Genomic DNA, 23,354 nt, shown 5'->3' on the forward strand with positions numbered 1-23,354 from the left:
GTAATTTTAAGGCTTCATATTTGAGATCTCCAGTACCATAGTCAAATGCGCTATGTATAGTTTGTATACTGGGTAGTAACTAATTTTTATAGCACGTTTGGCTTAGCTTTTTTTAAAAAAATTAACCTTTTTTTTCTCAAAAAGTAAAACTAAAACTTTTAACAAATTTAAAACTTAAAACTTTTGGCTATAGCAGAAACTTACAATTACTATTGTGAAGTGATACCTACTCACATGAGAGCAAGTAAGCTCATTCATTTTTTAGTCAACTCAAGCTAACCAGCTCAATTGAGAGATTTTTGAACAAGATTACTACAACTCATAAGATCTATTTTTTTCTTTTGCCACTTGCGCTAAGTACAGCCGATAACTCGTAAGATCTTTGATCAGATATAAATTTGCTTTGGCTCCATTCTATAGATAGAACACATTAGTATAGTAAAAGAAGATAATATTTTGTTCACATGAAAAATTCCAATTGTAACGGTCAATTATTGTTTCTATTTCATGGATATTATACAACAGCTAAACCAAATAAGTCAAACAGTTAGAACAAAAAGCCTTAAACCAGCAAATGATCTCTCAAAGATACATTAACTGAGAAGAAATGTGCATTGCCGAGTTTCTCGTGAAATTTTTTACTTGAGATGTATGTTAGAATTTCATCTATTGCAGCTTTTCTATGCAGTAGTGAGTAAGGTGCTCCTTCCACAAGCTGTTCTCTAGGTACCTCTCATAAAAATCTACCTCTCCCTGTGCTTTAACTGAGATCGCGGCCATGCTTCGAGTTCCATACCGACCCTAAAAGATCACTCTTAGCTTAGTTCTAGATACTGAAGGAGATCACTTAAAAAAAAACAGAAAGAAAGAAAGAAAGAAAAGAGATACTGAAAGAGAATCTACTCACCACCTTCGTGTCAGTGTCGATAAATATAGAACTTAGGTCGTATTCCCACTCGGGATCGCAACCGGTTTGCGGCAACATGGACCAATCAGCTTTTGCAGTGTCTTCCATCAATTCGTGAACCATCTGGCTCAGAGGGATTTCTTCTCCCCCATTCCTTCTGACAGATTCGTCGAAGTTCTTACTCAAGCGTTGCGCCTGCAAAATTTAAGGACTTGCGAATTGAATGGAGTATAAGAGATGAGAGATTACTTCTTCAATCTTTCATTATCTAACTGTTCATGATGCAAGCAAGTAGGAACAGCAGCATTACACATAAATAGCAGACTAACAGCACAAAGCAAAAAAGAAGTTGAGTGGATACAATAACAATGGATGAATTATGCCGCTTCGCGGAACAAAAAACAAGATTTTGCATTTGTATATGAATGAAATTTTCACTTGAACCAAGCGACAATTCATGCTATTGCGTTACTTTTCTTCATATTATAAAACAATAGATTATTCAACACGTGAAAATGATTACTCAGTTGCTTGCCATACTTTCAAAATAAGTTTGGTATTGCCAAAACAGGATAAGCATAATGAGGGCATACATGTTTTTGTTATACATCCTCCTTATATTACTTAGAGACAAAGGAAGAGAAAATGCAATAACCAAAGCTAACTGATAATCTTATCATCTGTCATGTTTGTATGTTTACTAGGTTATTTTCTAAATGGCGGAAATGTATTACGAACAGAATATGTATCGGGATCTGCATTTGCAGTATATGAATCTGCAATTGGAGATGTTACTGTGAAGGAACTGCAATTAGAGGCATTATTATGCAGTAATTGCTTAATCCAAAAGATATAAAAAACAAAGCGATAAGATCGAGAATAATAACAATGCATGCAAGACCATTCTCGACGTTAAGCTCAGATTATCGGCTATTATCGCCAACCTTGGGCCAAGGAGTGTCCAAATTTGCATTTGAAAGCACGTGAAGACCAGGAGGAACCACTCGAATCACCGGCTCTCCCTTCGGCCTGTTGGAAATGTAAACCATGGTTTTCGCGTGCACGTCAGCCAATACCAGGTTAAATCCATTGTACTCATCAGCTTCCTTGGCTATTTCCGCCGCACAATCCAACGGGCTCTGATTGTTCTGCATTCAACCAAAATATCTGATTGTCGGGTAAATACAAAGTTTGAGACAGAACACAAATCTAACACTGCATGCTATCAGATGCGAAGACATTCTTTTGCAGATTGCAAGTAAAACAAATCGCAGCATACTAAATTCAAACACTCGTTCGGATTTGAAATGGAATTAATTCAAGCGACTGCGGAACTCGGGTCGAATTCGAAACCTCTTTTCTGAAAGAACTGCTACTGCACTGATTCCTGATGTTTACTTTCCTGTTCTCACTCTCACAATTAGAAGGTTACTTTTTGGCAAAAGATCAGATCATGCTTATACTTCTCAAAATGCATCCAAATCAACAAGAAGGAAATTACAAAGAAGAACAGTTTATCAGAACAGCAATCCTGATGAAAAATTAACTGAAAAAGAAAAGGGCAAAAATTAATGGAGCAGTGAGTTCATAAGAAGCACCTGCAGAAACCTAAGAGGCAAAACCCCTCTTGATTTTGCAACAGGGAGAGGGCCAGGCTCCCTAAAATTAGTAAGAAAAGCGAATCTCCCATCTCTTGTGCAACCCAACCATGTACCCCCGGCCAATTCATCTCTCCCTCCGAGTATCATCTTCCGATCCCCTTCACCCCACCACTCCACTGGCTTCGTAGGCCTTCGATCCCATCAAATTAAACCGAAAAACAACACCAAAAACGCCAAATTCGTCAAAAATAATGGCCCGAACTGGGAAATTAACAAATATCGGCATGGAAATGTTCGAATTTGAGAGGAAAAGATGGGAAATTTTGGGATTTAAGTGGAGTTTGCGCGTGCCTTGTGTGGTATTCGTCCCGATTTAAGAGGAGGAGGAGTTGGTAAACGGGGTGAGATTGCCAAATCCATGTAGCTATACACATTGTGCCCTTCTCTTGTTTCTCCCCTGTCGCGTTCCCCCTTGTTCCCCACTCTCGTGTGCAAACTATATACAAGCGTCGAGGAGCTGCGCTCATCTTGCGTGTTTGATTTGGATTTTGGGTTACCAAAAATTTTTAAAAAAAAATTGTAGAGATATTATTTAAATTATAAATCATTTTAAGTGAATTATTTATTTTTTTAATAATTTAATTTTATTATTTATTTGATTTAACGCTTCGTTCGGAATTGAAAAAATATTACGTTATGTGCGGTAAAAAAGTATGATAGAAAATTATTTTATTTGTTTCCGTACGTGATATTGCGTCCCGTACGGCTCCACCGAAGAATGCAGAAGTATTTTTCTATATACTTTTATCCAAACTTCATTTTATCTGATAGCGTTAAATTAGCGTTAAATGACCCTCAATACCACTCTATCAATGATACTTTAATTTAAAATTTTAATTATGTCATTTACTTTAACATATTTAATTAATATATTTTATATAATTTTTTTAATTATAAATTAATTAAAATAACCGATTGGCGTAAATTTTGAAGTCAAAATACTATTAGCGGACTCAAATCAAATAAATTAAAAAAATTAAATAGTAAAATTAAAATTTTAAAATACATTTTATGTAATTCTCATAATTATAAATTAATTAAAGTAATCTCTTAGTGTAAATTTTAAAGTAAAAATATTGTTAACTGGACTCAAATAAATTAATCAAAGTGAACTCTTAGTGTAAATTTTGAAGTCAAAATATTATTAACTCACCCAAATCAAATAAATTAAAAAATTGAATAGTATAATTATAATTTTGAAAGATTAAACAATCGATTCAAAATGATTCATAGATACTTCTAATGAGCTTGAATATTTGTACCCCCAAAAAAAAAAAGGGCCATTGTGGCTACTTGGGTAAAATTGCACTGTAGCCCCTGAGCTTTCAATTATTATTGTTGTATTCTCAAACTTAAGACTAAGACAATTGTTTCTAATTTATAAATATATATGCACATTATAAATTTGTCGGGCCCTACATTTATTTTATGCAGTCAATCAAGCTACACAAAAAAATTGCAATTCATTTAGTTTTAGTATAGAAATATTAAATAAAAGATAAAAATATTTAGAAGCGTGCCGCGCCCATATGCAGATGCACTAGACGCAAGTAATATTTCTTTTGCATAGTAAAAAAGAATAAAATCTCAAATGAATCTTGTGCAGTGTGGGGGCCAATTAAAGGAGCTTTTGCGGCTATTTGATTTTTCGAAAAAAAAAAAAAATCAATGAGAAGTACTTTAGATTCTAGGGCATGTTTGGGTGCGCCAAACTTCGAAATACTTTCGTTTAGTAATGATGGAAAATTTGACTTACAAACTGTATATTTGTATAGTATGTGAAAAGTTATGGCCAATTTAAGTTTAGAGATAAATTTCAATTTCACACTTGGGCGCGAAGTCGAGTTCGCGTAACTCTCAAATTTTATGTGGAGGATGCCTTTAGGTAGCGTTTGGCTCGGGAACAATGAGGAGTAAGTCCTTGTTCCCTCCTTTGTTTCCAAACGTGATGTTTGGTATCCGAAAATAGTAATTTTAGGATTTCAAGAACAAACTGGTTTAAGAATGGAATTGTTGTTCCATCTTTTTACTGAAATTGTTGTTCATTGATGAGAACAAGATTAATTAAAATTTAAATTTAATTTTAATGATAGTAAATTATTAATTAATCTAATTTATATATTTAAATTATTATTTATTACTTTAATAATTAAATAATTTATTTATNTAATTATTAATAATTATTATTATTTATTAATAAATAATAATAATTATTATTATTATTAATTAGATAATCGATATTATTATTCATAAAAATTAGATAATCGATATTGCTATTAATTTATTATTAATAATTAATCAATAATAATAATTAATAATAATAATTTTTTATTAATAATTATCAATTATTATTATTATTNTAATTATATAATATAATTTTAATTTCAAATTATAACTCTTATTCCTCTTGTTCCAATCTAACTATCCAAACACTATTTATCTTATTCTTAAAAATAATTCAATTTTCATCCAAACGCAAAATTGGTTTAGTTCTTGCTTATACATGAACTTATACCTATCCCTGAAACTAGCAGTTCCTACTCATATCCGAACCAAACACAGTCTTAATGAATACACTTCATTGCCATTGATTTGCTAGCTCGTAGGTATTAATATATTAACAATCTACAAAGACAACACTAAGCTATTTGTAGTAAATTGTTCGGTAATATTCTATAGTCTTATGTTTGATTCAAATGCATGAAGTAAATATATATATATTGATATATTTACAGAGAATTACTACATTCCTATTTCTGAGAACATAACGGTTGCACACATTTTATCATTTCGAATCTTGAACTCAAACGTGGAAGTTCAAATACTATCCTAGGTGATAAATGAAAATTTTATGTTACCGCAATTATTTTTTAATTCCTATCATAAGTTATTTAATGAGAAATATACTGTAACTTATTTAAGGCGGAGTACTTTTGGGGTCATTGATAAAGTATAATTAATAGCAAATAAATTATCATCCAATTTGATAGGAAAATCATTTGTGTTACGAGAATTGCACCAAATCCTTTTAAATAACTTGAATTCTCATTAAGCAATTGTACCAAACGATAGAATTAGAAGAATTAAAATTCTAATTATTTAAAATTCCAGGATTTGAAACAACCAAACAGGGCGTCTGTTTTAATTGACTGATAATTCATTTTGGTTTTGATTTTATATTAATTAAAGATAAGCATTAATTTGATTACAAATCGTGTAATATAAAGCGAACCAAATCAAACCATACCAACATTTTTTTTTTTATAAAAAAAGAAAATTTGATTTTAAATTACTCACGTCACATTAATCCGAGATAATAATAATTTCCCAAGGAGCCCCAAATCCACACGATCCATGGGCCCTCATTTAGTAGCCCTTGTTAGTACTCTCGCCCACGCACGAAACCACCTCATATAGGGACACAGAGAAGTGGGACCCACTCAACTGAATCTCACGTGCGAAGCAAGCGTGTTACATATTTCGAATAGGGCTCTGACAAGCGGGTCCCACCGCCCCCCGTCACGTGCGAGGCCCCTTCCAAAAAGTCGCGCAACGCACTCTCGCCCTTGTGCGGGGGGGAAAGAGGAAAAAAAAAAAAGAAAAAAAAATCGGAATAATTCCCAAAAATCGCCCTTGTTTCTAGAGAGAGAGAGAGAGGAGAGAGAGAGAGAGAGAGAAGGGGCTCGGGGACTCCGACCGCGATGGGCAACTCCAAACCAGTGGAGAAGAAGAGGAAGAAGAAGGGGCGCCCCTCCCTCCTCGACATCCAAAAGCGGAGCCTCCGCCTCCAGAAGCAGCAGCAACAGCAAGAGCAACACAAGCGAAACCCTAACCCTAATCCTAACCCTAACCCTAGCCCTAGCCCTAACCCTAACCCTAACCCGTACCTCCGCTTCCCCCACCACTCCTCCTCCTCCGCCGGCCGCCGCGCAACCCGCCGGAACCCTAACCCCGACCCCCCCGACGCCCCCGATCCGGGCGCCGCCGACGACGAGGAGGACGACGACGAGGAGGGATCCAGCGGGAAGCGCCGCGAGAAGAAGCTGAAGCTCGTCCTGCGCCTCCCCACCCGATCCGCCCCCAATTCCGCCCCCTCCGGCTCCGATTCCGACCCCGGGAGCTCCCTCCGCAAGCGCAAGACCCCGGGCGAGGGAGATCGCGACAAGGTTCGCAGAATACCCCGCCATTAATTGCCCAATTTATTACCTTTCCTTCTTAATTCGGGACTCCCTCTTTCCTTTGACGTGGGGGGACGCGGAGATCCGCGGGGCCTGTAGCGGATCTAGTTACTCGCGCCGCCCTCCAGAATCTAGGGCTTTTTTTTTTCCCTTTTTTTTCCCTTTTTCCTGGTTTAAAAAAACTGGGTCTTTGTACGGTTCCTCCCACGGATCGGGAATCTACGCGAGGCGGTGGGATTTGCTCCTCGAATTTCGTCCTATTGTTGGATATTTTCTCCTGGGTTTCGGCGACTGGGGAATGGTTTGAGATTTGACTAGGTCAACTCCAACAGTCGTTTCTTGAAGCCCAAAGTGCGATTCCTATGCAGCGTTGAACATTTTTCTAGTTTATTCATTACTTCGATTTGGGTTCCTTTTAAAGGTGCTTCATTTATTGGGGGAAAAGTAAAACCTAGCTGCTGTGGGGAGGAAAAAAAGTTTATATTTGTCTTCTTCCTTCTCCTTTTACTCTGCTCAATATTTTTTAATCATTTGAAGTACCCAAATTTCACCTCCTATTTAGGGGTTTCTGTTTCTTTTTCCTCTGGTTTTGGGTATTAACTTTTCTTTTTGACAAATTTCAGGGAGAAAGGCACAGTTTGTCGAAAGAGATAGATTCTCATCAAGGTTAGTGATTTATGCATTAAATTGGAGAGGCAACTAGTAATAAAGTTTTTAGTGGATACTATTATCTGATTTGCATGTGATATGAACAGATGATCCATCAAATTCCGGGCCCACAACACCCCTTCCAGACAAAGAGCTGTTGTTTTTCGTACTTGATAGGCTCCAGAAGTGAGTGGTGCACTCTCTTTTTCAAAATCTTATTTGTGGCGGCCTTTTTCTTAATATCCATTTATCTTGTTCTTCCGGCTGGTCATATCTCCTTGTTTCAATTCAGGAAAGATACATACGGTGTCTTCTCAGAGGCCGTCGATCCTGAGGAGGTCCTTATTTCAAACTTGTAGTCATATCTTCTTCTTCTTCTTCTTCTTGTGCTTTTTAATATTGACAGGTTATCTTTATAACGTTAAATGGTCTAAGAGGGGTCCTGTTTTGCTAAAGGTTTTATATTTATGCATATGCAGCTTCCGGATTACCACGACATTATTAAGCACCCAATGGACTTTGGGACGGTACGAAAGAAGTTGTCAAGCGGAGCATATAAAAATTTGGAGCAGTTCGAGGTTGGTCGCGAGTGCTCTAGCATCAAATAAATTGATCTCTGCAATCCGTGTTATCATGTTTGGAACTGCATGTCACTTGTCTCTCATTATATCACGTTTTAGATCTAAACTTGAAATTCTTGTGATTTTTTGATAAACTTGTTGCTGTCACTGGGTTTTATCTGGAGACTTTCTTTTATTTATTCTCTTATTCCATCAAGTCATTTATATTTCTTTGATCAGAGTAAATTGGAGCTCATATATTCATTGAGAGTAAGATATAAATGCTTTATGTTGATCTGACAAAATAGTACAGATGAGGTTACCTGGGGATAGAGAAGAAAGTGGATCCTCTTTTCGCGTTCCTGTATTTACATGGCATTGATTCTGAGGATGCAAAAATTGCCTTAGTTGAAAGAGCTCATGATGCCTGAAGATGTATAAACTAAATTGCTGAAGGGAAGTAGAGACTCTTTTGCTGGCATTCTGTATGTCACCATAGTTAGCTTGGATGCTTTTGAGTGTCCTATTATGATGTTTGTTTCCTTCTTAAGTGCGTTTAATTTTTTATAGTCTTTTTCTATTTTACTCTTGTGATGTGTGCATATGCCTGGGGAAACCTTTTGATGCTATCTTTAGGCTTAGTGAAAGATGCTTATTGTAATTTTTGAATAAAAAATATGACGGTGACAATTACTTGTATGGGATTAAAGTTTGGCCATATATATTGACAGTTAGAGTAGTTTTTCCTTTTCTTGACATCTTGGGTTCATGATATTTATTCTGTTATATATATTTGCAGAAGGACATCTTTTTGATTAGCTCGAATGCCATGCAGTACAATGCACCGGACACCATATACTATCGGCAGGTATTAACCATGTACCAGATTAATAGTTATGTCCATTTAACTTTTAATCAGCTTAAAATGTCTGTACTCTTTTTGGAGGGTAAAATGTATGGACTGTCCCTGTCTATTATAATGTTGCCAAATCAGTCCATGAAACTTTTTACTTGCATGCTCACTCTTCTCTTACACTGCAGTTGCATTCCAGCCATTATAAAAGTCTCTGATTGCCCTGTCTAATGACTTATTACAGAGTAATCATAGCAGTGTTATGAGGTCATTTATTGGAAATGAGAAATTTCAAGGGCTAAAGTTTTTTAGTCAAAATGTTCAAGGACTAAGTTGCAATGCCCTGATAATGCAGGGACTATTTGAACACTTTTACCCTCTTGTTTTCCTTCATTCATTTGAACTCACGGTTAATCCTGTGATAGGCACGGTCTATACAAGAACTTGCTAAAAAGAATTTCGAGAACTTGAGACAAGAAAGCGATGCAGATGAACCAGAACCTAAGACAGTGCCAAAGAGAGGCCGACCTCCCAGTAAGAACAAGAAAACAGTTGGAAAAGCATCGGAGGGTGCTGGTTTGGATTTTTCATCCGATGCAGCACTTTCTAATGCCGTGGGCAATAATCAGCGGTCTATTTCGGATTATGACATGTCAAGAAAAGGACCAGGGGTAGACAAGCCTGGAAACAGGGAATTGTTTACGGGGGCTTCTCATGGTCTTCGTGATACTGAGACATTTAGTTGGCTTAGCAATCAGAAAGCTGAAAAAAATGAAGAATTTTTAGGTTTGTGGCTGTAAAATGTTTCACATAGGGTAGCCTACAGCTTCAGTCTTTAGCTTTTGTTACTGGTCCTGATTTCTTAAAAGCTTAACTGTGATTTTTATATTGGCAGGGTCTGCTGTGAAAGGGGTTGCAACAAAGTGGGGTAAGAAACCTACTGTTATAGATGAGAATCGTCGGAACACGTATAGACAGCCTCAGCTGTCTACCAGTGTACACGAGCTTCCTGTGCTGGCCACCTTTGATGGGGAGAGGAAGCAGCTGGTGCCAGTAAGTATTTGCTGAATTCTATCTAATTTTGTTCTTCTTTTGTCATTGTCTTTTCTTGGAAAAGAAAGGGATGATTTGGTTGATTTCATGCAACAACTTATACATGCACAACCAACCAATAAGACATAGCGGACTTGTTAAATCTAGTTGATAATGATGCATGTACTCTGAGACATGCACCGGCAAACTATCTATATCTGGCTACTGTAGTATATTATGCATTTATTTTCAAGTGACATTGCTTAGTGAATGAAAATGTTTTGGCGTTACAGCCAGATATCTGCAGACTCAAGTTTTAAGCCACTTCATGCAATAGTACTGAAAGCTAACTATATGCAAATAATCCCTCTTAACAAACCCTTTGTCGGACGATAACTGGATATCAAATCAAGACATGATTTTTAATTGACATACTAGATATTAGTAATTTTCTTTTCTTCCCCAACATTGGTTGGTTGAAAAATCAGATCTATTTATCTTTCTTTCGCAGTCAATTTCAGATTGATGTTTGGGCAAATATCTAACCATTGTATTTGAAGTTCTTGTTAGTTCTGCGAAATTTAATGAACCAAATCGTGGTATTGAATCACAGAAGTATGGAATTGGCTGTAATCCCATGATGCTATACGCCATGATAGATATCAAAGTTTCTCTTTTCCTTTTTTTTTTTCCCCCTCGGGTACTTGGCTACATAGGCATTCGTATTCCCTGATAAAACCTGACATCTTCTGTCCGATTCAATATTGTTTTCTTTTACAATTGCAGCCTCCGGGAAAAAGAACATATTGGCATTTAGTTTTAGTACTCAAATTTCTTTATTGTACTTGTACATATCATGATGGTGATTGTTATTTTTCCAAAAAAAAAAAAAAGGTGGGTCTTCATGTGGAGTGTGCATACGCGAGGAGCTTGGCTAGATTTGCTGCAACCTTCGGCCCCATTGGATGGTCCATCGCTGCAAAAAAGATAGAACGTGTTTTACCTCCAGGGACCAACTATGGCCGTGGATGGGTTGGAGACAGGGAACCTACACAACAGTCTCAGACACCTCTCCTCTCAACTTCTTGCCACCCATCCCCTCAACTGAAAACCTCTTCATGCCCCACAATATCCAGAACCGATGAACTTTCACAACTGTTCCAACGACAGGAACCTTCTTCAACGCTTAAAACCGTCAGCGAAGAGCAGTTGAATAGGACTCCGCCTGCTGCTTCCACGTCTGGTAGATCCTCGGAATTTGCGGGCAGTGCAGAGGCCACAAAGATACCTAATTATGGAAATGGGACGAGCGTATCAACTGGTGTTGGTGATAATAATATCCAAGCCAAGGCGTCGCTTCGCACCATCAACGGCTTCAATCCTGCTCTTCAATATAACAATAATATGCCTCAACAGCTCGGGATTAGAAAGATGGTCGGGCCTGCGAGGCCCTTTGGCTCAGAATTGCAAATGACGCATGCTCAGGCACTAAGCATGGTTTCCAGAAGCGGAAACAACGGGATTGTTCACAGTCAAAAGCAGATGCACCAGTTAGAGACGGAGAGAGCAAAGTCGGTAGGGAATGCAACAAACAGTAGCGCGGATGATCCACGGGGCCCGTGGCGGGGGCCGTCGCTGCAGCCGAAGCCTGAGTCTGTTCCTCCCGACCTGAATGTCGGGTTCCAGTCGCCGGGATCGCCGGGTTCAGGTGTAGTAGTGGATTCAAAGCAGCCCGATTTAGCCTTGCAACTTTGAAGGAATAGTTTTTATTCTTCAGATTTTACTCGGTTAGCATTGAAGAGGAAGAACCATGGTGCTGGAATTAGCCGCAGTTGCGCGAAGTGGTGGACAAGGAATTGAAAATTTGAGATCTTTAGGCGGGCGAGGAGGAATTGAGAACTTGTGATAATCAGGTGGGTACTTATATGTATTAGGACACCAGCACTATGTTGTAACAAGGGCAAGGCTGGCGGGTGTACAGATTAATTTATGTGTTAGACATCATTATCTTCAGAGGAGCAAACAAGGTGAGCCCATTTGTAACATTGGGGTGGGTGGTTAATGAGTTACCCCACCCATTTATTATTTTAGCTGTGCGCTTTTATCCATTTCTCAAACAAACGCAGAAGCACTGTATCTTCCTTCTACTATGTAAAGCAGTCCGAGAGTCCCAGAAAAGTCTCTTGATTGATGTCTAAATGCATGCCTCCTCTCAACTTCTCGTTACAACAACAACAACAACAATTTGTTACCAGTATGAAGATCAAATCGTCTTTCGATACACTCATTTTTCTTGTTTAACATATTTTTGCTTTTAGTTACCGCATGTGCAGTTCCAACTCCAAAAGATTAAGCTTTAATCACTCAAAATTTTTCTTCCACTGCAAAGCGAAAAAATTTTAGGTAAATAACTTTTATTTTAACGGAGAATTTAGCGCAAATTTTCGGTCTTAGATGAAGTGGTTGTGTCTCTATCCCTTCTCTCTCAATAATCCTTAAACCACCGGGGAACTAAACGACCTTATTACCCCACGCTTGTTGACTCCACCAGAGCCATGAGGCAAGTATTGAACTGTGGGACCTACCAAAATACAGAATCAATTTAATGCTTTCCCAACTCTTCTTACTCCAACTATGGTAATTTACCTCTTTTTAACTTTAATATTTACCTAATAATTTTTTATTCTTACTTTATTTAATTTTTTATCAAACAATTTGTTGATGCACCCAAAAAATTGCCTGAGTGTTTGATGCTTGTATAAGCATGGTTTGATGCTGACATAGAAAATTCTATCTGAAAAAACTGATAGATATTGATATTTAATTACCAAAATTAAGAAATAGTGAGTTAATATAACAACACAGTAAAAGTAGATGAAAAGTAATGCAATTAAACATCTTTTTCTTTAAGAACTACCAAGCGGCTAGCATTTGTCATTGTTGTCCTTAAGGTTAGAATTCAATTATTATTTTTTGTGTTTTATAGAAATATACTGATACAGACTATTGGAGAATAATAATAATTTCATATAATTTAATATAACATTAGAGCGAAACATTGTGAATTCGAATTTTACCAAAATTTTAGTATTATTTAAAACTCATAAAAAAATTTAGAGTGAAACATAAATATATTTTTAAAAAAATTGTTCTCTTTCTCCTAGAGGAAAAAGTAGTACTTTTTAGCAACAAACAAAAGCAGCTACTCCCAGGGTAGGCGAATGATTCCAAAAAGAGAAGCAGCACTTGGCACTCAACCCTACTCTTCTCTCTGAAGACTTAACAAATAATTAAGTTAAAAAATAGCAAAAAATTTGGTGGTTGGTATCTGAGACCCAAGTTCGAATTCTAGTTGATTCACATTTTTAGTTAAGTTTATTTCTAAATGAAATAAACGAGTCGGGTAATGTGCTACCTATCTCTCTCTCAAAAAAAAAAACAAATAATTAAGTTAAGTTGGCATTCCAAAGCGAAGAGAGAGAGAGAGAGAGAGAGAGAGAGAGAGAGAGGACAAAACTCCTCCAACGAACTCCCTACCTTAAGCTAATATTCCTTCACACATTTGGTGCTCCCCTTGCTGGAAATTGCCCAATTTACTCCCCTCGGTTTCTTTGGGCGGTTCTTGATCTGTTCCTTGTGGATGAATCTCAGCCGTTCGATTTTGGGTGCCCTTTTTTTGTGATATATACTGGTGGGTCAAAATTTTGGCTTGCTTGTGTGTCAGTTAAGACACTTTTCTTTTTATTATTATTATTATTATGTTTTTTTGGAGGAAATGAATTGGAGTCTAATAAGATGATGGTCAAACGTGAGGAGAGCTCCTTCAATGGATTTGACGTAATAATGAGAAGGAGAGATTTAAATAATTTTCTTTGCGAGTAGTTGTTGCCCTCATAGTTATTTTATATTATAATAATAATAATAATAATTTAGAAAAAAAATATAATATTTTTATATCATTTTTCTTAATTGGAACTCTTGATTGGTATTTCACATGGTGCAGTAAGTTGGTTTGAAATATATATATATATATATATATATATATATATATATAGAGAGAGAGAGAGAGAAACTGGGATACTTTTACAAGTATCACCGCCGTGGTGCTATTAGATTTTTAGCTATTGGATCTACTTCTTGATTACTAATAGTCCTTGGATCAAACACTATTCCACCTACCACCACCTACCACCATCATCTCAACCTCACATCTCTCCATCCAAGNCTGTATAAACCTGGATTCTGGAGGGATCCCAGGTGACAACCGAACTTAAAATTTCCTCAACTACAATTCTAGAGTTAGAGCATTAAATTAAAGATGGTAAGCATAAAACATCCAACTTAACTTAAAAAAAAAAAAAAAAATCCTCATAGGAATCTCCCCAACCTCTCAACCCTCCACATCACACTCTCTTAATTACCACAATTTACCATCCATTCTCCCCATCCTGATCTAATCCTTTCTTTATTCAGGTGTACCACTCTCCACTCTCTCCAACTTAGGGGGCAATAAATCAATCCCCTTTCCTCTCATTGTAGAATATGCTGATCAGTAAGACGTTCTTCGCGGCGATTTCAGTACTCATCTTTGCATGTTGATAAAAATTCAAAATCTTATTGTCGCGCGAATTTGCGCTTCGATGTGAGTGATGCTTGAGTTGCTAATGCTAGATATATATATATAGCTCTTATTCATTATTTACATGATTTTGTATTTTTTGAAAAATTTGATTTTGAAGCTGATGAACATTGATTCAGAGGGTATTCCACATTCTATGGAACCTGAAGCACCTTTAAATGAAACCCACCAAAGTGCCTCTGGTAACTTCTTTTTTTTTTTCTTTTTTTTTTTCTATTGATGAACTCTTTTATTACAATTGTTTACTTAGTTAATTTTCATCATATGTAATTGAATTGAATTATGTAGAAATTGAAATGCCCATCAAGAAGGGGAGAGCAACAACAAAACATGTAGCCAACATTGCTTTATCCGATATTGTTAAGTACTTCAATCTGCCTATCGTCGAAGCTTCGAGAAATTTGAAGATCGGGCTCACCGTGCTGAAGAGAAAATGCAGAGAATTCGGAATACCTCGCTGGCCTCACCGGAAAATTAAGTCTCTCGACTCTCTCATACATGATCTCCAGGTTACTTTTGCGGACATACTAATTATAAATCCTCGCAAAATTTTCTATTTCCATACATATTATGCAGAAATTTGAATTTTATATATTGTGTGTCCTTCAAAAACTTAATTTGTATAAGTGTGTATATATATATATACACGTACTTTTAGAAACACCTGATCTTGCAATAACAACTTATTTTGTACACCTACCTCTCATGAATTGGCCCAAACATCTAATAAAGATAACGATATGTTCCGAAAAAACTGTATTTATGTAAGATACTTGAGGGACATTTATTTTCAGATATAGTAACGAAGCATAATTTAATCTCACCCTATGTCTTACGGTCATAAGTGTTACAATTGAATGCGTCGTAAATATTATTTTTCAGTGTCCTGAGGCTGTACAGTTTTTTTTTTTTTTTTTTTTTTTTTTTCCACCATACTCGTCATGTTTTTTTTGTGTATGATTTATCCATACAAGTTGTAATTGGTGTATATGTAGGAGGAGGTTCATCAGCAGGAGAAAGAAAACAAAGTTGCTGCTGTAAAAGCAGTTACTAAGCGGCAACGGATGCTCGAAAGCGAAAAAGAAGCTATTGAGAAGAGCCCTTTCATGGAGTTAGAGAGGGAAACCAAAAGGTTCAGGCAAGATGTTTTCAAAAGAAGACACAGAGCGAAAGATCTAAAGAAGAAATGCCCATGAACTATGATGCGCAAAGGAGAAGAGAAAATTTGTACTTTATATATGATTACAATTCTATCAATGAGTTTCTACATAAATTGTTAGCCTAGTTACCTGAAGCAACTTTGACATACAATATTTAGTTGGCGACAAAAACTTACCTTTAAGGGCCTGCTTGGTTCACAATTTTTAATATTTCGATAATTTTAATACTTTCTGTTAATAACATTCAAAATTATTACATCCAATTTAAATTGGATAGCTATAAAAGGTATTAATGTAGTTGAATTATTATAATTCACTAGGTTGTAGAAATATTAGAATATTATAGAGGAGGAGGTACTCTTATTTTTATTCGTGATGACAATCATTAGTCTGTAGCTATTAATAAGAATATACAGTTTTTTGATAATTTTCGATCTAAGTGACTGATAAATTAGAAACAAACTTGTCATCCAATTATAAAATGTACAATATTTTAAAAATATTATAAATCGTGAACTAAACTGTTATTAATATTATGAGCTCAGACACATGCACATGATTTTGGCAAAGATCCTTAAAAAGTGAAGCACTTGAACCCATAGGCTCATGCAAATGTTTGAAACCTCTTTCCCTATTTAGAAGAAATTAATCAATCATTGGAAGCGCTTATCAATTCTATTACATGTTCTGTGCAAATATATTTTTTATATTCTCCTCTTCTTCTTCTTCTTCTTTTATTATTATTATTATTATTATTATTATTATTATTATTATTATTGGTCCTGTGTACCCCTTAGGCTCTTAAATTGTTGGTACTACCTATGCTTTATGTATAAGGTGCTACATGATCATGGTACTGAGAATAGGGGCACAGGACCCATTCAAACCATGAAAAAAAAATAAATATGAAAAAAAATGATTTTTTACTTGTTTTAATTTCTAGAGAACAATAATTATTCATATTTTTTAATATGATATTAGAATAAAAAATTTTGAGTTTGAGTCTCGTCAAGTTTCTTATTTTATTTGATTTTTTCTGCTAGTTTTTAAAAACCAATAGTTGCCTACCACATTAAAATAATAATTTTCAAAAGTTTTAAGAAAACCTCTCAAGCAAATTGAACTTCTTATCTTTTGTAAGGACGGCGCAATAACTCTTTATCTTTGAAAAAGCAGAATAACAGATTAAATAGAATCAATCGTACCTAGTGTAGTTGACTAAAATCTTTATGATTGATATCCGAAATTTTAAATTTTAAATTTAATTATTTCATATTTTTAACTATATTTATTTTTTTAAAAAAAATAAATAAAGTGAATAATATGTTATTTTTTTTTCTAAAAATTAACAAAAACATGAGTATGGGGGTGAAATAGGGATCATCCTCAGCCCCTCAAGATTCTTGGATACTGATTTTAATTTCTTTGAATAGTACTAAGTAGTTATGGCGTATCCAACATTACCCTTTAAACAATAAATATACGTGTGCTCATACTCTTTAATTCGATTCTAGATATATTCTTTTGTAAAACCATATTGTAATGATAATCCCATGATCAATAATTGCGATTAGGCACCATTAACTACTCACCCAAATTTAATAATAATAGAATAAATAAATGCCTCACAGTCACAGGACATTCCCGTTCAATGCATCTTTTTGACCCTTCCCAGCGTGACCGTGTGAGTCACAGCAAATGCACTCACGTTACTCCCCCCAGTGATCACGAATCGCACCCGTACAACTCCGGGTCCCCACTTAAACTAACCCCGCCCGATCCACTGCATTCCCTAACTCACCAAACACACACACACACACAAAACTTCGTAAACCGTTGCTGTGATTTCGCGCTTGCTCATTTTAATATATTCTGTGATTTAAAATGTATCATTTTAATATTCTGTGATTTAGTTTTTTTTTTCGTCATTTCTTTTGTTAAATTTTTCGTCAAATTGGTGATAAAGCTAAAACCACTTAGTACGAAAGTAAAAATTTGATAAACTATATGATACTAAAGTGAATATTCGATAAATCATAGGTGGTGTATATGAAGTTTTTTATATATGATTTAACTGAGAGTTAACAAATGGAGTGACTGAAAAAAAAAATCACAAAATATTAAAGTGATACGTTATAAACTATAGAGTATTGAAGTGAGAAAGCGCGAAATTATAGGGATGGTATTTGAAGTTTACCTTAAAAAAAAAATATTTAAGAAAGAATTTTAGAAATTAGTTGGAAACGTAAAACAGTTAGACTTCGAACTGATGAGTGATGACATAGAATACCAACCATCAATCCTTTGCCACTGTGATGAGGATGGTCGTTAACGTAAAATCTTCTTTCGCAACAAGTGAAGGAACTATCTCTCAAAAAAAAAAAAAACAAGTGAAGGAACTCTTTTTATATCATATATATGTGTTATAATTCTAATTCATAATCATAATTAATTATATAAGGTTTAATATTTTTAATTTGTCCTCTTAACAAGTGTTAGCCTCTTAGATCCTCCCAAGGGAGGGAATATTTTAGTATGAACAGTATGATAATAAACGGTGATCAGAAAAAATAGCACTCGGATAGAATGAAGTTATAAAAAAGAGATCAAAGATACGCAATAAGTATTGATGTTGTGTTGATGAGTACACGCTAATCCAAATATTCAAAACTAGTCTGTAAAGTTTGGCATGACATACGCCTAATCCTTTTTTTTTTAACACTTTGTTTTAGTTTTTTTTTTTTTTGCTCTTTCTGATATTCAGTTCTGATATCACTCTTCTAAACTCTAACCAAATAGAATAGAACTTATTAATCATTATGATGTGTTCTTAATTTTGATTTTGATTTTTACCATATTTGCAAGTAGCCTGTGTCCTTTTATTTTTCTCACATGGATTTTTTACTCTAATTTTTGCTCAGTTTGTGATTCGATTTTGAGACTAGATGGATTTGATTTTGAGATCATTTAAACACTCCGCAAAACGCTAGCCAATTATGATATACTCTATTAAACATTAATTATGATGTCATTGATTCTGATGCTTTCGTACCAATTTGTTAGTAGGCCAGTTCTTTTTATTTTTCTCACACGCTTCTTTTAATTATTATTATTGCTATTTTTATAGAAAGGTTCCGTTTCGTTTATTTTTTAAAAATAAACTTAACTAAAAATATAAAATAATTAAATTTTAAATACCAATCACCAACCTCTTTACCATTTGTATTAGAGACGGTCAGTTCTTCTTAATTTTTTTTCCTCCATAAAATATTTAATTTTGAGACCATCATAATATTATCCTAAAAGATCTTTGATATCAACCAGTAAACTTTTTTTCATTTATGTCAGGAGCAACCGATTCTTTTTTCTTTTTTTTTTCACAAAATATTTGATTTGGAGACAATCTTAATACCATACTTGAAGAGCTCGGGCCGATTAGGATAGAGCACATTAATTAATTATTATGATATGCCCTTGATTTTGATGCACTTTGTACCGTGTTTGCTGTGTTGGGCCCTGTACATGTAGCCCACCGAAATGACGTTTCCTCCATTGTAATAGAGGACCCCTTTTTGTCCTCCGTTACATCAATGCATTCATTTCCGCCTCAGAGAGATAGACCAAAATAAACGGCGAGGCTAAAATGTGCATAAAATAGTCCCTGTGTTATCTAATCTCAAAACTTTTATTCCTTTTTATTTTTCTTACTTGAAAATTGTCGGCGCTTTTAAATACAGGTACCTTTTATTTAAAAAATAAATTTTAATATTGTTTGAGAAGTTTTTAGGACTAAAGTTTTAGGATAGAAAGTGGAGTGACGAAGCAACTATTTTGGGATAGTACAGGGACTAACCATGTATTTTAACAAGCGTCTTATGGAAGGAAAGGGCAAAATGGGAAAGTGACTCTCCTCTTCCTCCCCCTCTCTCTCGCCCTGTTCGCGGGAAACGAAGAGGAGAGAGAGAGAGAGAGAGAGAGAGAGAGAGAAGAGGAGTAATGTAGTGTTATTATATTAAAGGAATCGAGAGGAGCTCCTTCTCTCCATTCCCCTCCCTCTCCCACTCGCATTGGATTCATCGCCGATCCCTCGATCCCACGCCTTTTTCTCAATTGGATCTTCGTGTTGTACATGTTGTGTTGCTGAGAGATTCTCCGCGCACGGGGTCTTTCGTCCTCTTTGATGGATCTGCTATTCTCTTAGATCCAATCGCTTTGTTTGATTCCTTTTGGAGCTTTATTTCCCCCTCTTTTCTGTCGTTTAAGAATTAGGGTTTGTTTCGAGGTTTTCGAGGGAGAAATGAGGCACCTTGTGATGGAGAGAAGAGAGAGTTGAGAGATTTAGGGCAATGTGGTGCGTTACGGGTGAATATGAGATTATAGCTCTCGAATTGTTGTCATTTGGTTGGGGGTGCGCGCGTAACTGGTAAAATGGGTTGCTTTCCTTGTATTAGCGCTCGGCGTAGGGAGAAGAACAATAGAATTGAGGATAGCGCCGGCGCTCGATCGAATTCTCGCTTCCTCGTCGACTCCTCTGGTGAGTAATTTCGTTCTACTTTTTGCCAATTTTGGGTTTTATTACGCAAAATTTGATCTAGTTAACTAGGGTTTTTGGATCTGATTTGGAACCAGAGAATGGGAGAAAGGAGCCATTAATTAGCGGGGAAAGGAACGGCTGCGCCCGGAGCTTCACATTTAAGGATCTCGCGATCGCCACGCAAAATTTTAAAGAGGCCAATTTGATCGGAGCCGGGGGTTTTGGTAGGGTTTTCAAAGGTCGCATCGATTCGGGAAAGGCGAGTTCCACTCTATTTTAGGAGTTTTTTGGTTGAAATTTTTAAAATTTTAAGCTAGTTTATAGATCAAGTTCGCATTTTTACGAACAGGTGGTGGCGATCAAACAACTTAATAGGGAGGGGCTCCAAGGGAGCAAAGAGTTTCTTGTTGAGATCCTCATGCTGATCATGCTGCAGCATCCAAATCTCGTTAGCTTAATCGGGTATTGCGCAGAGGGAGATGAGAGGCTCTTGGTGTATGAGTACATGCCCAAGGGAAGCCTAGAAGATCAGTTATTTGGTAATGTACTTCTTCCTTTACTGTACTTAAAATCGTATAGACATTATCTGAAATGGATAGTTGAACTTTCAATTTTTGATTTTACATCCAAGTTTACATTTCTTTCAATTTTTTTTAAAAATTTAGAAAAATTTGTCAATTGCTATTTGAATTTAACATTTAACAGTTTTCATTGAAAGACTTCTAAAATATTCCATTATATGAACTATTTTATATGACTATTTTATTAGATTATAAAATATGTTATCAAAGGAGTTAACATACCGCTGAATCATGATAGGGACATCCTAAATCAAATGTATTATAAGTTTAGGTGATAAAATCTAATATGATGCACTAGTTTAAAAATGTGATAAAACTCGGGTAAGGTCCATACATTTTTTACATTTTCCATTGAGAAGAACAATTGTAATGTATCTTTCTTAATTTAATAAGGATTTATTTGTGTATTGTATCTACTACTTTATTTATTTAGAGCATTAAGGATCTAGATTAGATCTTGGTCATGCCATGATTGGTTTGCTAAAGAATTTAATCTTAAGAACAGGTTAACGCCTCTCTGTAGCTGCATATTTGTTTTGTCTTGTAGTCTTTATAATGTAAATGGCTTGTCCTCTTAGAAGGAGGCGAAAAGAGCGCATGTAAATGGGTTGATTCAATGTTCCGAACTTCGATTAATATTCTTCCTGTAATCTCTTCTATATTTTATTGTTAATGGAGCATGACCATTGTATTTAGTTAGTTAAACACAATAGATTATCATATTTTATTGTTAATGGAGCACGACCATCATATTTAGTTAGTTAAACACAATAGATTATCTTAAATACCTGACAAAACATAGGGCAGATTCTGTTAATAAAATATGGAGAATGAAGAAATCAAGACATCTTGTTGGGGGCAAGGAATCTATACATGCTTTATGTAATGATAAATGAGAACATGCTTTTGAATAGTTAAGTGAGAACACATTCTAACTTTTTGGCTTTTTTCGGTGTTATTGCTCATAGAAAACTACTACTCCCTGAGGGTCCACGCTTTTCAAAAGTGAGAACACTTTTTCTGTTTTTTTTTCCTTTCTGGTTCCTACAGTTATATTGCTATAGAATACTCATACTTCTACCCAAAGGTTGTCTGAGATTTATATGATATACTAATTACAATCAACACCTTGCTTAGATGCTTAATATCAACACTCTGCAACCTTGATAAATCAGGACTACAGAGTTGATATAGTGCGTACATGTTAAATTACCTTACAGTTTAGCAATGGACCTTGTTTCACGCTGATAATAGTAGATATTTTACATGTTCAAGTAGATAGTAGATTGGTCATTGACAACATTTACTTGCTTGCTAGAATTGGTTGCGACGGTTATTGAGTTTTTTGACTGTTGAATCTTTAGCTGTGGCTTTCATTGATGAAGAGCTTCTTGAATATAGATTTGACCCCTGCCAAAGAACCACTTGATTGGAATACACGGATGAAGATTGCTGTCGGTGCTGCAAAAGGTCTTACATATCTGCACGATGTAGCAAATCCGCCTGTGATTTACCGCGACATGAAGGCTGCAAATATTTTGCTGGACGATGAGTTCAATCCCAAGCTCTCTGATTTCGGACTTGCTAAAGTTGCACCTGTCGGCGACAGGACACATGTTTCCACCAGGGTGATGGGAACTTATGGTTACTGCGCACCTGATTATGTACTGAGTGGTAAGCTGACTCTCAAGTCTGATATATATAGCTTCGGGGTGCTTTTGTTAGAGTTAATCACTGGGCGAAGGATTTACGATGCATCAAAGGTCGGAGCAGAACAGAATTTATTGACATGGGTATGTACCTCTCTCTCTCCTTTTTTTTTGTATCGCAGGATGCTTATGTCATGCCACATTCTTATCTTAAAGTGCCCCTTTATGTTGGTTCATTAGAAGTCTTTTAAATAATTTTCCCTGCATAGACTTTATTCACTTTCTGAACTTTATCCACTCTCAAGTTAAACCTCTCAAAAGAAATATGAAATATGATAAAACTCTTTTGTTCACTTAATCCTCCTCTTGACATTCTTAACATTTTCTTGCAGTCGCGCCCTTTCCTCAACGACAGGAGGAGGTTCTCACAACTGGCTGACCCCACGCTGCAAGGCCGGTACCCACCACGTGCCTTCCACCAATTGGTCGTCATCACCTCAATGTGTCTCCAGGAGCAGCCCCATGTTCGCCCCATCATTGGAGACGTGGTTGTGGCCCTTAACCACGTCCAATCCCAGCCGTACATTCTTGAGCCCACCTCAAACACCACAAGTTCCCCTTCTCGTGCGCCTTCACCTCGTTCTGCTGAAACCCCGTCTAGAAGACGCAGAGGTAGAAGAGGCTCTCCATTCGATTAAAGCTACAGTTCTAGACTGGAAAATTTACTGAACAAATCAAAGGAGATGGGGGATGGCATCCTACAAGCTTTTTTGTAGTATATTTATTAGCTTTATGAAGCAGGTGATTGTGTCGAAAGAGAAAAAGTTTCAGCTGTTTTTTTTTGGTTCCTTTCAACCTGGAACGATCGATGTATGTATTCCATTTAGAACTGGTCGTGCTCACAGGATTTGTATATATATCGCTTTTATATAAAATGGCTTTTCGGTCCACG

The 23,354-nt window shown here is 35.9% G+C and overlaps 4 protein-coding genes across 5 annotated transcripts; 3 read left to right on the plus strand and 1 right to left on the minus strand.

Annotated features, from left to right (window-relative positions):
* On the minus strand, positions 437–3,046 carry LOC109707145 (transport and Golgi organization protein 2 homolog). Of its 2 annotated transcripts, none has more exons than XM_020228238.1 (5): positions 2,860–3,046; positions 2,506–2,698; positions 1,852–2,055; positions 911–1,102; positions 437–801 (listed from the first exon to the last, which is right to left on the minus strand). In XM_020228238.1, exons 1-5 carry the CDS (start codon positions 3,033–3,035, stop codon positions 667–669), a joined length of 900 nt encoding a protein of 299 aa, XP_020083827.1. In that variant the 5' UTR covers positions 3,036–3,046; the 3' UTR covers positions 437–666. The 2 variants fall into 2 exon arrangements, with proteins under 2 accessions (XP_020083827.1, XP_020083826.1); XM_020228237.1 differs by having other exon boundaries at positions 455–801; positions 908–1,102.
* LOC109707923 lies at positions 6,133–12,038 on the plus strand. The gene is made up of 9 exons (XM_020229462.1): positions 6,133–6,734; positions 7,370–7,412; positions 7,502–7,580; positions 7,687–7,732; positions 7,874–7,972; positions 8,754–8,822; positions 9,233–9,593; positions 9,703–9,860; positions 10,734–12,038. Exons 1-9 carry the CDS (start codon positions 6,270–6,272, stop codon positions 11,592–11,594), a joined length of 2,181 nt encoding a protein of 726 aa, XP_020085051.1. The 5' UTR covers positions 6,133–6,269; the 3' UTR covers positions 11,595–12,038.
* Positions 14,417–15,710, plus strand: LOC109707050 (protein RKD5-like). The gene is made up of 4 exons (XM_020228115.1): positions 14,417–14,481; positions 14,579–14,660; positions 14,767–14,987; positions 15,474–15,710. Exons 2-4 carry the CDS (start codon positions 14,582–14,584, stop codon positions 15,672–15,674), a joined length of 501 nt encoding a protein of 166 aa, XP_020083704.1. The 5' UTR covers positions 14,417–14,481; positions 14,579–14,581; the 3' UTR covers positions 15,675–15,710.
* Positions 19,537–23,352, plus strand: LOC109708148 (probable serine/threonine-protein kinase PBL21). Its single transcript, XM_020229771.1, has 5 exons — positions 19,537–20,172; positions 20,268–20,431; positions 20,522–20,711; positions 22,155–22,546; positions 22,795–23,352. Exons 1-5 carry the CDS (start codon positions 20,067–20,069, stop codon positions 23,098–23,100), a joined length of 1,158 nt encoding a protein of 385 aa, XP_020085360.1. The 5' UTR covers positions 19,537–20,066; the 3' UTR covers positions 23,101–23,352.

Source organism: Ananas comosus, linkage group 3, assembly GCF_001540865.1.
Source record: "Ananas comosus cultivar F153 linkage group 3, ASM154086v1, whole genome shotgun sequence".
Lineage (NCBI taxonomy): Eukaryota > Viridiplantae > Streptophyta > Magnoliopsida > Poales > Bromeliaceae > Ananas > Ananas comosus.

Coding starts and splice junctions, on each gene's coding strand:
- LOC109707145 (XM_020228237.1), bottom strand. CDS start 3,035: ATGAGCGCAGCTCCTCGACGCTTGTATATAGTTTGCACACGAGAGTGG. Junction 2,699..2,859: donor CGGGACGAATACCACACAAG/GCACGCGCAAAC, acceptor ATGGGATCGAAG/GCCTACGAAGCCAGTGGAGT. Junction 1,103..1,851: donor TGGACACTCCTTGGCCCAAG/GTTGGCGATAAT, acceptor TAAATTTTGCAG/GCGCAACGCTTGAGTAAGAA.
- LOC109707923 (XM_020229462.1), top strand. CDS start 6,270: ATGGGCAACTCCAAACCAGTGGAGAAGAAGAGGAAGAAGAAGGGGCGC. Junction 6,735..7,369: donor GCGAGGGAGATCGCGACAAG/GTTCGCAGAATA, acceptor GACAAATTTCAG/GGAGAAAGGCACAGTTTGTC. Junction 7,973..8,753: donor AAAATTTGGAGCAGTTCGAG/GTTGGTCGCGAG, acceptor ATATATTTGCAG/AAGGACATCTTTTTGATTAG.
- LOC109707050 (XM_020228115.1), top strand. CDS start 14,582: ATGAACATTGATTCAGAGGGTATTCCACATTCTATGGAACCTGAAGCA. Junction 14,661..14,766: donor AACCCACCAAAGTGCCTCTG/GTAACTTCTTTT, acceptor TGAATTATGTAG/AAATTGAAATGCCCATCAAG. Junction 14,988..15,473: donor CTCTCATACATGATCTCCAG/GTTACTTTTGCG, acceptor GTGTATATGTAG/GAGGAGGTTCATCAGCAGGA.
- LOC109708148 (XM_020229771.1), top strand. CDS start 20,067: ATGGGTTGCTTTCCTTGTATTAGCGCTCGGCGTAGGGAGAAGAACAAT. Junction 20,173..20,267: donor CTTCCTCGTCGACTCCTCTG/GTGAGTAATTTC, acceptor ATTTGGAACCAG/AGAATGGGAGAAAGGAGCCA. Junction 20,712..22,154: donor CCTAGAAGATCAGTTATTTG/GTAATGTACTTC, acceptor TCTTGAATATAG/ATTTGACCCCTGCCAAAGAA.